This window comes from Oncorhynchus gorbuscha, linkage group LG15 (assembly GCF_021184085.1).
Source record: "Oncorhynchus gorbuscha isolate QuinsamMale2020 ecotype Even-year linkage group LG15, OgorEven_v1.0, whole genome shotgun sequence".
NCBI classification, from domain to species: Eukaryota; Metazoa; Chordata; class Actinopteri; order Salmoniformes; family Salmonidae; genus Oncorhynchus; species Oncorhynchus gorbuscha.
The window spans coordinates 17,024,170-17,040,829 of NC_060187.1; the positions used below are offsets into that span (position 1 = coordinate 17,024,170).

General features: G+C 44.2%; 1 protein-coding gene across 1 annotated transcript in view; it reads left to right on the plus strand.

Annotated features, from left to right (window-relative positions):
• The window catches only part of LOC123996668 (collagen alpha-1(XXIV) chain-like), a 216,399-nt gene that overhangs the window by 59,170 nt on the left and 140,569 nt on the right, over positions 1-16,660 (plus strand). Inside the window, exons 8-14 of the mRNA XM_046300243.1 lie at positions 952-996; positions 1,698-1,751; positions 2,327-2,371; positions 7,823-7,876; positions 8,540-8,584; positions 9,528-9,581; positions 14,267-14,311. Coding sequence (XP_046156199.1) covers positions 952-996; positions 1,698-1,751; positions 2,327-2,371; positions 7,823-7,876; positions 8,540-8,584; positions 9,528-9,581; positions 14,267-14,311 — 342 coding nt within the window. The remainder of the gene's footprint in view (positions 1-951; positions 997-1,697; positions 1,752-2,326; positions 2,372-7,822; positions 7,877-8,539; positions 8,585-9,527; positions 9,582-14,266; positions 14,312-16,660) is intronic.

Consider the following 16,660-nt stretch of genomic DNA (forward strand, 5'->3'; position numbering starts at 1 on the left):
TGTCCCAAACAAATATGAGCTATTTGTAGATTCACCGTACTGGCCTCAGAATCACTGATCTACAAATCACCTTGCCCCCCAAGTAACTACTCAGATTTGTGATAAAGGCCCTGTCGAGTGGCGCAGCAGTCACTGCATCGCACTACAGATCCGTGTTTGTTCCCGGGCTGTATCACAGCTTGCCACGACCAGGAGACCCATAAGGCGGTGCACAATTGGCCCAGCGACGTCCGGGATAGGGGAGGGTTTGGCGACTCCTCGTGGCGGGCCGGGCACCTGCAAGCTGACTTCGGTCACCAGTTGTACGGTGTTTGTTCTGACACATTGGTGTGGCTGGCTTCCGGGTTATGCGAGTAGTGTGTCAAGGAGCAGTCCGGCTTGGCAGGGTCGCGTTTCGGAGGACGAATGACTCTCGACCTTCACCTCTCCTGAGTGTTTTAGAGGGGTTCACACACGCCTGCTGACCTGGAGCAGAAAAAGCCTTGCCATGCCCAGACCAGGTCACAAGTAAGTCTCCACACCCTTTCACCCTTGACCTCTGGGGTGGCACCAGACCATGACCTTTAACTGCTAGGGTGACATCAGACTGCTGGGTGCTGGGAAGGAGGAAGGAAGCTCTGGAATGTTCCAGAATCCTTAGACAACACTGGGCGTCCTGTCTCTGAATGATTGTATGGCTGAAATGCACACAGACTGACCTTTGGCTACCTGGCTGTGTATACTGCCTCATACAGACTAAATCATCACAGGTGTACAATCACTCTCTCTACCCACCCCCTCTCTCTCTTGCTCTCTCTTTACTGACCCAGATCTTAAGTGTTCAGATATCAGTCAGTATGATTCAGTTAGTCAGGGTTCCTATACTGGATACCTAATGTAGAGCAGGTGACATTCTCTTTTCAATCCTCTTTGTCTCTGGTCATCATGGATGTGTTGTGTCTCTACCCGCAGGGTCCTAAAGGCTATCCAGGGCCATCAGGACAGCCAGGGGAACAGGTGAGTCGTTAGCGTTCATTGGGTCAGAGAGGGTCGTCACCCACATGTCCTAAACCCGCTCCTTTTAGTGTTAGGAACAGGCCGGGTCACTGATCTCAGTATGGTCAACTTTGGGGCTAGAGCATGACACACGCACACCCACACACATCCACACACACACAGAGAGAGGCACAGGCAGCTCATTAGATGTATAGTCAGGTCCCTTCCTACTCTGTGAGGAAGAAATGTTTCCCCTGTCGACACATCACATCCCAACAGAGTGCTCTCAGGCAGCACGCTGAAATCTGGTGACGTGTTGCGATGACTTCAGCACCAGGTGCCACTCTGTGCCCTGAGGTGATTGGTCAGGGTTCAGGCTGGAACAGGAAGGGGAGGAGTTAGAGAGAGAAGAGAGTGTTCTGCTACAGTCTGTCTGTACACAACGTCTTTCTGGGTCTCTGCCCACTATGTTACAGTACCAGAGGCAGGAGCCTGGAAGCACAGAGGAGAGGAGGGGGATGGGTGTAGAGAGGGGTAGACAGAGTCAGTAGACAGGGCGGCTGGAGGATAGCGGGTAAGAGTGCAGTGGAGTGGCGGGTGAGGGTGAACAGTGCCTGTTTTATTACTAAGCTGGCAGCGTTGACAAGGGCCAATGTTTCTCTTCTTACATACTGCTCTCTCTTTCTCTCTTTCGCTCTCTCTCTTTCTCTATTTTTCCACAGGGCATACCAGGACTCCCAGGAGTGACTGGGGCTGCAGGTTACCCTGGCAGGCAGGTGCAGTGAATACTCTCCAGATTCCTCCATCCATCCATCCTCTTGGTTTGACCACATTACCCAGAATTCTAACTGTGCACTATCATATGGCTGTACTCAGAAATGCATATCATGTTCACCTGTCTCTCCCAAACAACAGTAGTGAGACATTCCTAGTCTCTTAATTAGACTAGTGAAAAAACAATTGACCAATGCTTTTCGCTTGAAGTATTTAGCAAAATAGCTTGAATAATTTTGATTTCCCTCTTTTATTAATTCAAGATTATATAGAAGACAGGTTTTGTATCTGTAAGACAGTGAATGTTTGAACTAAAAGTTCATGCTCAGAAATGCTAACAAGGATCTATAATGTAGCTGAGAGTAAGCTATGACCAGCATGTTTTCTTAGTCTATTTTTACATCTAAGACAATCAGTCTATCCAATCAAACTATTCATTACTTCTGTGTAAAACGTACCAATTTATGTGTTTTATGTGTGGAAATATACTGGGAATTGTCCTGTATAACAGAGAGTCTCTCTCTACACTGTTTTGTGTGACAATGCCCTCTTCTCATGCTGCTCTCTTTTGTTGCAGGGTTTGGCTGGGCCAGAAGGTAACCTAGGTCCTAAAGGTGTACGTGTAAGTACAGCTCACTACTTCCTGCCCTCTTCCCTCCACTGTGCTCAGCTCTGTTAGAGGGAATACTTAATTTCCTGAAGGGATTAGACAGTATCAGGCCTGCAGCTTGAGCTGATCCAGAACCTGTGTTATGTTATCAAGGTACTGGCTCCCGCTGCAGAAAATTCAACTGGGACAGGTCTGGGATCTGAGTTTGCTCAGTATATCGTCTGCTCTGTTGCGAGAGCTGCCCATTTCTATCTTCAGGAGGAAGCACAGGCATGCTCTCTCTCTGCTCGAGAACAGAGGGGGGGGAATAGAGGAGGGAAGAGATGAGAGAGGGGTCAGGGAGCGAAGAGAGAGGGTCAGGGAGAGAAGAGAGAGAGGGTGGAGTATAGATATAATGATTTGGAGGAGGGTATGAAGAGGTGGAGGAATAAAAAGGAAACACTTGGTTTGCTCTGTTAAAGTATGGGAAGTGTAAGGGGTATCCCTCACAGGTTGTCCTTTGTGTTATGCATACATGATATGTTCATATCAGAGACAGCCTATTAGGAAAAATACAGGACATCTCTGGCAGATTGCCATGGCTAAAGAATGTGGAAAAAGAGAGAGAGAGAGAGTAGATGAAAGAGAGAGAGAGACAGAGAGAGAGCGAGAGAGAGAGATGAGAGAGGAGGAGATGAGAGAGAGAGAGGATGAGATGAAAGAGAGAGCGAGAGAGAGAGAGGAGGAGATGAAAGAGAGAGAGAGAGACAGAGAGAGAGAGAGAGAGAGAGATGAGAGAGGAGGAGATGAGAGAGAGAGAGAGAGAGAGGATGAGATGAAAGAGAGAGCAAGAGAGAGAGAGAGGAGGAGATGAAAGAGAGAGAGAGAGAGGATGAGATGAAAGAGAGAACGAGAGAGAGAGAGAGAGAGAGAGAGAGAGAGAGAGAGAGAGAGAGAGAGAGAGAGAGGAGATGAAAGAGAGAGAGAGGAGAGAGAGGAGAGAGGAAGAGAGAGAGAGAGAGAGAGAGAGAGAGAGGAGGAGATGAAAGAGAGAGCGAGAGAAGAGGAGATGAAAGAGAGAGAGAGAGAGAGAGAGAGAGAGAGAGAGAGAGAGAGAGAGAGAGAGAGAGAGAGAGAGAGAGAGAGAGAGAGAGAGAGATCAGAGACAGAGAGATATTTAGTCGTCTCCTGTACATGGTGTAGCTGACTGAAGGAACAGAGAGAGTTAGAGAGGAGGGAGGAGAGATGAAAGAGAGAGTGAGAGAGAGAGGAGGAGATGAAAGAGAGGGAGAGAGAGGAGGAGATGAAAGAGAGAGCGAGAGAGAGAGGAGGAGATGAAAGAGAGAGAATGACAGAAAGAATGGAAAGAAAATATGAAGGAAGAGAGAGATCAGAGACAGAGAGATATTTAGTCGTCTCCTGTACATGGTGTATTATTGCTGTCTGCTCTTACTGATTATAGAAATCTCCTGTCCCCCACACTGGACTAGACTCTGTCTGCTCTTATTATAGAAATCTCCTGTCCCCCATACTGGACTAGACTCTGTCTGCTCTTATTATAGAAATCTCCTGTCCCCCATTATAGAAATCTCCTGTCCCCCATACTGGACTAGACTCTGTCTGCTCTTATTATAGAAATCTCCTGTCCCCCACACTGGACTAGACTCTGTCTGCTCTTATTATAGAAATCTCCTGTCCCCCATACTGGACTAGACTCTGTCTGCTCTTATTATAGAAATCTCCTGTCCCCCACACTGGACTAGACTCTGTCTGCTCTTATTATAGAAATCTCCTGTCCCCCATACTGTCCTGTCCTCTGTCCCCCATACTGGACTAGAATAGAAATCTCCTGTCCCCCACACTGGACTGGACTCTAGACTCTGTCTGCTCTTATTATAGAAATCTCCTGTCCCCCACACTGGACTAGACTCTGTCTGCTTATTATAGAAATCTCCTGTCCCCCACACTGGACTAGACTCTGTCTGCTCTTACTGGACTAGACTCTCTGTCTGCTCTTATTATAGAAATCTCTCTGTCTGCTCTTATTATAGAAATCTCCTGTCCCCCACACTGGACTAGACTCTGTCTGCTCTTATTATAGAAATCTGTCCCCCACACTGGACTAGACTCTGTCTGCTCTTATTATAGAAATCTCCTGTCCCCCACACTGGACTAGACTCTGTCTGCTCTTATTATAGAAATCTCCTGTCCCCCACACTGGACTAGACTCTGTCTGCTCTTATTATAGAAATCTCCTGTCCCCCACACTGGACTGTCTGCTCTTATTATAGAAATCTCCTGTCCCCCACACTGGACTAGACTCTGTCTGCTCTTATTATAGAAATCTCCTGTCCCCCACACTGGACTAGACTCTGTCTGCTCTTATTATAGAAATCTCCTGTCCCCCACACTGGACTAGACTCTGTCTGCCTGTTCATGTGTCCACTCCACTCCCTGTTAGTTAGGGAGAATAACAATGTTCCTCCCTTTTCTACTCTTTTTGGAGGTGATTTTGTGAGGTAATGGGGACGAGGCATTATTTGCTACCTCCAGATGAGTATTCTGTTTCATATTGAGTGAGATGTGGACATGACTGATCTGTCTTTGAGGTGGTCATGTCTTAGCCTGTCAGCAAAGAGGGATTCGTAATTAAGAATGTAAATGTTTGAAAGATGCACAGCTTGTACTTTTCTTACTGAGCATGGATAAATGGCCGCAAAGATGGGACTTTTTTTCCAGAGCAGCATGGGTGACCAGTCCACCTGCTGATCTAGCCAAGAAACAGACAGAGCTGTTTCAGCTCAATAAGACCAGGGTTGATAGCTCCCCTGGCAGAAAGATGGAAGAAAGAGATAAAGAAGAGGCCGAAAGAGAGAGATCTATCCCTTTCAAATCTGTCCATGATGTCAGACAATGTATCATTAGGCTGAATGATTGACTTTAGGCTAACATTTCTGTGGACTTGCGTGTGTGTACTTATGTGAACACATGCAAATGCCAGCACTAGAATAGGTGAATATCATCATCACTGATCTTTGATCTGCTTAGAACCACGACAGGGTTCCTCTAGCTACATACATTAACTCAATGAATTCAAAGACACTACCGGTACACTACCGGTTCGATGGGCTTCAGATACATCTGCTCAGGTTTTCAACAGTCTGCAGGATGTCACAACTGTTTTATCTGTATGTACTGTACCATCAGAGATATGGTGGTTTATATACAGAACCAGTAAAACGTTTGGACACACCTACTCATTCAAGGGTTGTTCTTTGTTATTACTATTTTCTACATTGTAGAATAATAGTGACAACATCAAAACTATGACATAACACATATGGAATCATGTAATGCCCAAAAAAGTGTTAAACAAATCAAAATATATTTAATATTTTAGATACTTCAAGTAGCCACCCTATGCCTTGATGACAGCTTTCCACACTCTTGGCATTTTCTCAACCAGTTTTGCCTGGAATGCTTTTCCAACAATCTTGAAGGAATTCCCACATATGCTGAGCAGTTGTTGGCTGCTGCTTTTCCTACACTCTGCAATCCAACTCATCCCAAACCATCTCAATTGGGTTGAGGTCAGGTGATTGTGGAGACCAGGTCATCTGAGGCAGCACTTCATCACTCTCCTTCTTGGTCAAATAGCTCTTACACAACATGGACGTGTGTTGGTTCTTGGTCCTGTTGAAAACAAATGATTAAGCACAAACCAGATGGGTTGGCATATCACTGCAGAATGCTGTGGTAGCCATACTGATTAAGTGTGGCTTGAATTCTAAATAAGTCACTGACAGTGTCACCAGCAAAGCACCCCCACACCATCACACCTCCTCCTCCATGCTTCATGGTGGGAACGACACATGCGGAGATCATCCGTCCAGCTACTCTGCGTCTCACAAAGAAACGGCGGTTGGAACCAAAAATCTGATTCACGCAGTCTCCTCTGAGCAAATAATACAGGTCTTCATCAACTTTACCGTCTCTTTGTGAGATGCAGAGTAGGTGAACGGATGATCTCCACATGCATAGTGCCCACAAAGAAGCATGACGTGTCTGTTACTTGAACTCTGTGAAGCATTTGTTTGGGCTGCAATTTCTGAGGCTGGTAACGGTAATGGACTTATCCTCTGCAGCAGAGGTATCTCTGGGTCTTCCTTTCCTGTGGCGGTCTTCATGAGAGCCAGTTTCATCATAGTGCTTGATGGTTTTTGCGACTGCACTTGAATAAACGTACAAAGTTCTTGACATTTTACAGATTGACTGACCTTCATGTCTTGAAGTAATGATGGACTGTCGTTTCTCTTTCCTTATTTGAGCTGTTCTTGCCATAATATGGACTTGGTCTTTTACCAAATAGGGCTATCATCTGTGTACCACCCCTACCTTGTCACAGCACAACTGATTGGCTCAAATACATTAAGAAGGAAAGAAATTCCACAAATTAACAGGCACACCTGTTAATTGAAATGCATTTCAGGTGACCACCTCATGAATCTCGTTGAGAGAAGGCCAAGAGGGTGCAAAGCTGTCATCAAGGCAAAGGGTGGCTACTTTCAAAGTTTTGATGTCTTCATTATTATTCTACAATGTAGAAAATAGTACAAATAAGGAAATACCCTTGAATGAGTAGGTGTGTCCAAACTTTTCACTGGTACTGTACATATATAGGATCTTAATTTGAGCCAGTTTGCTACATGAGGAAAATAATCCTGCAGAAACTGGAAATGTATAATTTGGTGTGGGGGGATATAGTTCATATACATTTTGTATAGGGGTTGATACAATTTTAGTAAGGGAAAATCAAGTCTGACATTTCATAGTGTATATTACAAATTTCAGAAGCCTTTTTAAACCTTTGCACGAAAGTTCTCCGGCAACAGGGTGATCAAATTGAGATCCTACATCTGTAAGTACTGTACCATCAGATATATGGTGATTTATCTCTGTGTGTGCTGTACTGCAGGTTCATCAGCATTCCTGTAAAACTTCCACTGTCTGTGGGTGACTGATGAATGTTCAGTTCAGTACAGCTATGCTACAGTTCAGTAACGCCCCCTGTCCTAATCCATCAATAGACAAAGTAAAGACATGTTTCAGGTTTCAGCTTTTACTAGTCATATGTACAGGATACACTGGCCAACAAAATGCCTACTTGCTGGTTCCTTCTCCACAATGCAACAACAATAAGAAATAATAAAGATAAGAATATCAACATAAAGTAAATGCCCAATAGAACTGAATAAACACAATTTAAAGTCTAATATTTTCAAGTGTTTTGGGGAAGTGGGATTGGGAGGCAAGACTTTACTTTTGTACAATCTGTCCAAATGATATCTTCCTTAGATGTTAGATATGATTATAAGACTTTATTAAGAGGTCCTACATGCTCATGACTTTGCAGTATACCTCCAGGTAAAGTGTTACACATGTCCAAACGGGTTCACCTGTAACTAATGTGTGTTTGTGTTTCAGGGTTTCATTGGTCCTCCTGGTATAGCTGGTCCACCAGGGCTAGAAGGGGAGAGAGTAAGTATCACCTTTTTATCTTTGAGTTAACCTTTATTTAACTAGGCAACCTTGATTCATATGTGCACCTAATTAAGTGTCTGTCAGGAATGATCCATTATGCTGTCTATTTGGATTAGGTCTAGGATGTAACCAAGACTACTGGTTAACTCACCATGTCAGTTCTACTCCTCTTGAACCTTCATGTAGAGGGTTGAGGGTCATAAACATAGGAAAACTCTGATCTAACCAAAGGCAATGCATGTTGTATTTCATCTGTTTTGGAGCTATGAAGCAACAGGAAAATATGTGGTTAGCCTTGTTAATTGTAACTTATTTATAGATACAAATGTTTGCTGATACTTACAAAGCAGTTGATCCAAGTACATTGATCTCTCCTCTGGAAGTTCTTCCATAAGGACAATAAAATGTCTAAAAACTACATTTTCCACATTGTTGTATGAGTGGAAAATATGCTCTTTCTAAACACTGTAGTACAGTGTTTATGATCCCCTAATACTCATCTTGCTCTCTTAGCCTGGCAGTAGTGTCCAATCAAGAACATGCATTCATTTGTTCTGTGGGGGAGGTCTTTAGGATAGAATATTTTCATATCAATTACTCAGTAAATGGCAGTCACTTTTCCACACCTGAGAGTTAAGTTACATTTTCCTTTTTTTCCAGGGTATTCCTGGTCCGGTTGGGAAGAATGGTCCCAAAGGAAGACAGGTAATGGATCCCACTACACCCACACCACACAGCTTTGAACCCAGAGATATTACTGGAGAAGTGAAAGGGGAACATGCCACATTCATCTCTGTCAATAAATGTGATCCAAATTGTGGAAAAAGTTATTTTCTATCAAGATGGTGGACGGCTGGGGGGTAACTGGAGGGGGTTGAATCACTACAGCTCCTAACAGAGAAGGGGATGGGAAGGGAGAGGAGGGGAGGAGGAGAAAATAGTGGAGGAGAGGAGGAGGCGTGAGGAGAGGGGGAAATACCGATGGGAAAGAAGGGTTACACAACCCCTAAACATGTATATCAGGTACTCCTAAAGAAGTAGTACTTTACCCTCAACACAGGAAGCCCGACATCATTTGTATGCTGTGAGTGTTCACCGCTAATGTGCAAATTCACTCGACACAGTCAGTGACAAAATGTAAAAATATAAAGATAAAAGATTACCGGTACTCGTGAAATAAAAACAACCTCTGGACAGGATGCCAACAACAGGAGTTTATGCGTAGCCTGGCATTTTGTTTGGCATTTGAGTGGTTCTCTCTCAGTGCCAGTTAGGGTGGCATAGGAAAACAGTGTCTCAGATTTGTTATTTATTTCACCTTTATTTAACCAGGTAAGCAAGTTGAGAACAAGTTCTCATTTACAATTGCGACCTGGCAAGATACAGAGAGAGTAACCAAAGGCCTTACCTATGGAAGCAGGTAGCCTAGCAACAGGGGGTTAGGACTCATCAGAACATCCCACCATATGCAATAAAGATCATTGTGTAGGCAGGCAGGGAGGGCCAGCATCCTTTACACTGTTCCACCTGACAGGCCCACAATGAATAGAGATGATTACCTACGAGCGCTTGAATATCTAAAGGAGTACCATAACTCATAACTGAACTGCCCAAACTGTGTAATGGATAACTTTTGTTTTGTGTCCAGGGAGTTGTTGGGGGTGTTGGTGAAAGGGGCTCTCCTGGTCCTGATGGTGACCAGGTAAGATCTACATCCCTCCTCCTCCTCTTAACCTGTTGCCAAGTTTATTGTTCAATCTCTAGTAAAAACTCAGACCCTCCAGGAAGTATTTAGTGCAGCCCTGCTTTAGATGCCCTATGTCCTTTGATAGATTAGCTTTGCTGAGCTGGGCTGAACTGGGCTGGGCTGAGAAATGTCATGTGTATCCTGCTGTAGACAGAGGAGTTGTTCTCATTTGGCCTCAGAAATGCTAGGGATGACTCTATACAACCTCTGTATGGTTTAGATTAGAACACTCTCTGCACTGTCTATGTTTCTGGATCTGTCATTGAGTATGCTTACACGCACACAATAGTATGATTAGTCAGATTAATATAATAGATTTATTTAAATGTTTACATGCTTTGCAAGACAAATTATTCCTTAATCCTGTTTACATGGACACATCTGAAATCAGGCTACTGATGGGACTTTGATAAATGCAGAAAATAACCAATCAAAATAGACATTCTACCACAGTGACCATGTTATTTTTGGGAACGCTATTTGATTCTGAGTTCGGACATATAAAGTTTATATATGAAAATGATTTCTAAGATGCATACTTTCAGTTGTTCCAAACTCACTTCACTTGGGCAAAATAAGGAAGCTTGGATCTAACTTATCCCATCTGTAAATAGCCCATCCATCCAGCCAACCAACTACCTACCTCATCCCCATATTTGTTTTTGTTTTTCTGCTCTTTTGCACACCAGTATTTCTACATGCACATCCTCATCTGCACATATCACTCCAGTGTAAATTGTAATTACTTTGCCACTATTGACCTATTTATTGCCTTTCCTCCTTACTTCATTTGCACACACTGTATACAGATTTTTCTATTGTGTTATTGACTGTATGGGTGTTTATCCCATGTATAACTGTGTTGTTTTTGTCGCACTGCTTTGCTTTATCTTGGCCAGGTCACAGTTTTAAATCAGGACTTGTTCTCAACTGGCCACCTGGTTAAATAAAGGTGAAATAAAAAAGAAAAAGAAAAGTGACAACTGAGATCACACTAATGTGACGTATTCAAAACACTACTATCAGAACCTATTTCAGTGTGAAGTTAAGATGTTGTTATACTGTATATTGTTTGTGTGTACTCAAACAAGAAATGGACACAAATGCAATTTATATAGTTTTATATTTCAACATACTTCATTACATCAAACAATAAGCACACATACAGTAAATATATTTTGCATATGCAAAGGAAGAAAAATATTCAAATTTGTACTACTGTACTGTATCTTAGATCAATTGTATAGATAAAGAAACTGTCAAATCTAAATCATAAATACTCCATTGAGAAAACTAAATCAGTCATGTCTGTTGTTTTGGTCTGGCCACAGATTGTCATCAACATCACAGGTGTTATTTTCATAGTCGCCTGAATATCATCAGAGATTACTCTCCTTGTTCTTGGTCTTCCTCCACCACCTCTACCACCACCTCCACCTCTACCTCCACCTCCACCTCTACCTCCACCTCCACTCCTACCCCCAACCTCTACCTCCTCCTCCACTTCCACCTCTACCCCCACCTCTACCTCCACCCCCACCTCTACCCCCACCTCTACCTCCACCTCCTCCTCCACCTCCACCCCCCCACCTCCACCTCTACCTCCACCTCCACCCCTACCCCCAACCTCTACCTCCCCTCCACCTCCACCTCTACCCCCACCTCTACCTCCACCTCCACCTCTACCCCCACCTCTACCTCCACCTCCTCCTCCACCCAACCTCTACCTACACCTCCACATCCACCTCCATATCTACCTCCACCTCTACCTCCACCTCTGCCCCCACCTCTACCTCCACCTCCACCTATACCTCCACCTCCATCTCTACCTCCACCTCCATCTCTACATCCATCTCTACCTCCACCTATACCTCCACCTCTACCCCAACCTCTACCTACACCTCCACATCCACCTCCATCTCTACCTCCACCTCTACCTTCACCTCCACCTCTACCCCTACCTCTACCTCCACCTCTGCCCCCACCTCCACCTCCACCACTACCCCCACCTCCATCTCTACCTCCACCTCCACCTCTACCTCATCTCCACCTCTACCTCTATATATATGTCCACCTCTACCTATACCTCCACCTCTACCTATACCTCCACCTCCACCTCCACCTCCACCTCCACCTGCACCTCCACCTCTACCTTATCTCCACCTCCACCTCTATATATATGTCCACCTCTACCTATACCTCCATCTCCACCTCCACCTCCACCTGCACCTCTACCTATACCTCCACCTCCACCTCCACCTCTACCCCACCTCTACCTCTACCCCACCTCTACCTATACCTTCACCTCCACCTCTACCCCTACCTATACCTCCAACTCCACCTCTACCCCCCACCTCCATCTCTACCTATACCTCCACCTCCACTCCCCCTACCTCTACCTCCACCTCTACCTCCACCTCCACCTACCCCCACCTCCACCTACCTCCACCTCCACCTCTACCTCATCTCCACCTCTACCTCTATATATATGTCCACCTCTACCTATACCTCCACCTCTACCTATACCTCCACCTCCACCTCCACCTCCACCTCCACCTGCACCTCCACCTCTACATCTCCACCTCCACCTCCACCTACTACCTATACCTCCATCTCCACCTCCACCTCCACCTCTCTACCTATACCTCCACCACCTACATCTACCTCTACCCCACCTCCCTATACCTTCACCTCCACCTCTACCCCTACCTATACCTCCAACTCCACCTCTACCCCCACCTCTACCTATACCTCCACCACTACATCCACCTCCACCTATACCTCCACCTCCATCTCCACCTCCACCTATATCTCTACCTCTACCATGTTTGCTTCCATTGTTCTCAAAACACAGGAGTACTCACCTGTGGCCTTTTGATCCATACCAAAGGTCTGATTACAAAGTGAACATTTACGTAATTTACGTAATTAGTGTTTGCACATGTGAAGAGTGAAAGTGATCAATTGGTAATTGAGCTTAGCTTATGCTTGTAAATGTACTGTATAGCTCTGGATGGATGAGCTCAGCCCAGGCCCAGCGGTCTGTAACGTCTTAGAGCTCAATGTGTTGAGATGATGTAATCCATTAAGATTAGTGGGGATGTGTCGGGCAGAGTTCATTCAGAACAGCAGTTAGAGGGGATATCTGTATTGAGTGTGTCGGGCAGAGTTCATTCAGAACAGCAGTTAGAGGGGATATCTGTATTGAGTGTGTCGGGCAGAGTTCATTCAGAACAGCAGTTAGAGGGGATATCTGTATTGAGTGTGTCGGGCAGAGTTCATTCAGAACAGCAGTTAGAGGGGATATCTGTATTGAGTGTGTCGGGCAGAGTTCATTCAGAACAGCAGTTAGAGGGGATATCTGTATTGAGTGTGTCGGGCAGAGTTCATTCAGAACAGCAGTTAGAGGGGATATCTGCATTGAGTGTGTCGGGCAGAGTTCATTCAGAACAGCAGTTAGAGGGGATATCTGTATTGAGTGTGTCGGGCAGAGTTCATTCAGAACAGCAGTTAGAGGGGATATCTGTATTGAGTGTGTCGGGCAGAGTTCATTCAGAACAGCAGTTAGAGGGGATATCTGCATTGAGCTGGAAAAGTATGCTGCAGATGATCAACTTTGTTTCCTCTCCTGTTTGTTCTGAACCTTTTTATTGATTTAAAAAGCACTGTAAATACACTGTAAAACCCCTGTAAAAGCACTGTAAATACACTGTAAATACACTGTAAAACCCCTGTAAAAGCACTGTAAATACATTGTAAAACCCCTGTAAAAGCACTGTAAAAGCACTGTAAATACACTGTAAAACCCCTGTAAAAGCACTGTAAAAGCACTGTAAATACACTGTAAAACCCCTGTAAAAGCACCGTAATTACAATGTAAAACCCCTGTAAAAGCACTGTAAAAGCACTGTAAATACACTGTAAAACCCCTGTAAAAGCACTGTAAAGGCACTGTAAATACACTGTAAAACCCCTGTAAAAGCACTGTAAAAGCACTGTAAATACACTGTAAAAGCACTGTAAATACACTGTAAAAACCCTGTAAAAGCACTGCAAATACTCTGTAAAACCCCTGTAAAAGCACTGTAAAAGCACTGTGAAAGCACTGTAAATACACTGTAAAACCCCTGTAAAAGCGCTGTAAATACACTGTAAAACCCCTATAAAAGCACTGTAAAAGCACTGTAAATACACTGTAAAAGCACTGTAAATACACTGTAAAACCCCTGTAAAAGCACTGTAAATACACTGTAAAACCCCTGTAAAAGCACTGTAAATACACTGTAAAACCCCTGTAAAAGCACTGTAAAATCCCTGTAAAACCCCTGTAAAAGCACTGTAAATACACTGTAAAACCACTGTAAAAGTACTGTAAAAACATTGCTTAATGTAGCCTTACAAGAAGTAAAGAAGAGAGTTGTGTAGTATGATTAGCTGCATCTGGGTATGCCAGCCTGCATGATATAGTCATTTGGAGAAAAGCTTTATTATCCTGTGTGTGTGTGTGTGTGTGTGTGTGTGTGTGTGTGTGTGTGTGTGTGTGTGTGTGTGTGTGTGTGTGTGTGTGCGTGCGTGCGTGCGTGCGTGCGTGTGTGTGTATTTCTACCCTGTACTCATGATGTTCCTGTGCTCTTTTCCAGGGGCTTGCTGGAGGTGCTGGCATGGGGGGCTTTCCTGGCCTAAGGGTGAGTATCACACAACATTACATTACACACCATGTCTTAATTCATCTGTTGTGTTTTTATCAAGATCCAACGTTTTTAGCTTTATGACATTGTGCGTTTAGTGTTGTAGAGGTTGACTACAGTAGGATCATACCACTGAATTTGAATGTAGTGTACATTCATTCATTTTCTCATTAATTCATTCTGGTATGTTTGATTTTGATGCAGTTCAGGGAAGATGGGATGCAGTAGGGCTGATGCTGTTGATTACTCTCTACAGTACTTCTCTCATACAGTCTATTATAAACACATCAAGCTAAACCCATATTTGTCTGTAGATTAGATGTTTTGGATACTGGGAGGGTTAAATGTTTGATGAATGGGGAATCTGCTCTGACTTGCTTTAATACATGGAAATATCTAGCTAGTGCCAGTGCTTTCAGGCACCATGCAAATTCTCCAGCAGAGGTCATTTGTTTTGAATGGCAACAATATATTCCTCACCCTGCCTGCTACTGTGCAATGCTTAGTGCTGCACCATGACCTGCCAAAGGCTTGTAGGCCTGTCAAGCCTTGGGCTGAGTGAGAGAGAGGGAGAGGGAGCACAGAGACAAAAGGAGAGAGAGAGGGGTGGAGTGAGAGAGGGAGAGGGAGCACACAGAGAGAGCAAGAGCAAGAGAGAAAGAGAGAGGGAGAGAGAGAAATGTGAGGTGGGAAAGAGAGAGAGAGAGAGAGAGAGAGAGAGAGAGAGAGGAGAGGGAGAGGGAGAGGGAGAGGGAGAGGGAGAGGGAGACAAAAATGGAGAGAGTGCAAGAGAGAGAGAGGGAGAGAGAGAATCTCTGTAATAAATGTAAGAAGTAAATGTCAAATTGGCTTTCTCCCCATCCATCGCACTACTGACCATATATACACCTTACACACACAAATTAATTAACATGGCCCCTCAAAAGAATTGGGCAAAATCTTTGCTTGCTTTATTGACTTTAATAAAGCATTCGATTCTTTTTGGCACAAAGGGCTATTCTACAAAATTATCCAAAGTGGGCTTGGTGGTAAGGTGTTTAATTTAACTAAAGGTATGTACACAGAAAACAAGTGTGCAATAAAAATCTAAAACCAAAGAACATAATTATTTTCACAACGTCGAGGAGTGAGACAAGGCTGCAGTTTGAGTCCAAACCTTTTCCACATTTATATCAATGAATTAGCAGACATGTTGGACCATTCTGCAGCCCCAGGACTCACACTATTTAACACAGAGGTCAAATATCTGCTATATGCTGATGACTTGGTTCTTCTTTCACCAACCAAAGAAGATCTTCAACAGAACCTTAACATTCTAAAGAAATATTGCCATGATTGGGCCCTGGCAGTATATTTCAAAATCTAAAATCATGATTTTCCAGAAAAAAACCAGATGTCAGAAACACAAATATAAATTCACCCTGAACAACATCATAATTGAACAGACTAAAAATGACTCATAACTTGGTCTGAGTAAAGAGGGGGAGAGAGAGCACAAAGACAAAAATAGAGTGAGAGTTTCCTCAGCTATAATCACAGCAGCCGGCCGTAACTCAACCTCTACACCGTAACTTACCTGTAAATTGACTTGACTACTGTTACAAGATGCCCACCAGGCAGCATGGCCCCCGGCCCTCCAGGTTTCTGATTTGACTCAGATGAATGACTCTGACCTATCCCTACAAATCAAACTCTTCTCTCTGGACAGGACAGGGCATGACTGGACATGGTCAGGTCAGGCTGCTGGAGGTTAGGCCTGCTGGGGAAAAGCAGCCACCTCTAATCCAGCTGTGACAGAACTTGGAGGCTACATTTGTAGGATACCGACACAGTAGTCCATGTAAAGTACACGTAGAGCACAATAACTGTTTGTCAGAAGCTTCATGAAATGGGTTTCCATGGCCAAACAGCCACACACAAGCATTAGATCACCATGCGCAATGGCAAGCGTCGGCTGTAGTGGTGTAAACTTTGCGGCAATTGGACTCTGGAGCAGTGGAAACGCATTCTCAGGAGTAATGAATCACGCTTCACCATCCAGACAAATCTGGATTTGGCAGATGCCAGGAGAACGCTATCTGCTCGAATGCATAGTGCCAGCTGTAAAGTTTGGTGGAGGAGGAATAATGGTCTGGGCTGTTTTTCATGGATTCTTGCAAGGCCCCATAATTCCAGTGAAAGGAAATCTTAATGCTATAGCATACAATGACATTCTAGACGATTCTGTGCCAACTTTGTTCTAAGCCTAATTACCCAACACCAATGCCCGACCTCACTAATGCTCTTGTGGGTGAATGGACTCAAGCCCCCTCAGCAATGTTCCAACATCTAGTGGATAGCCTTCCC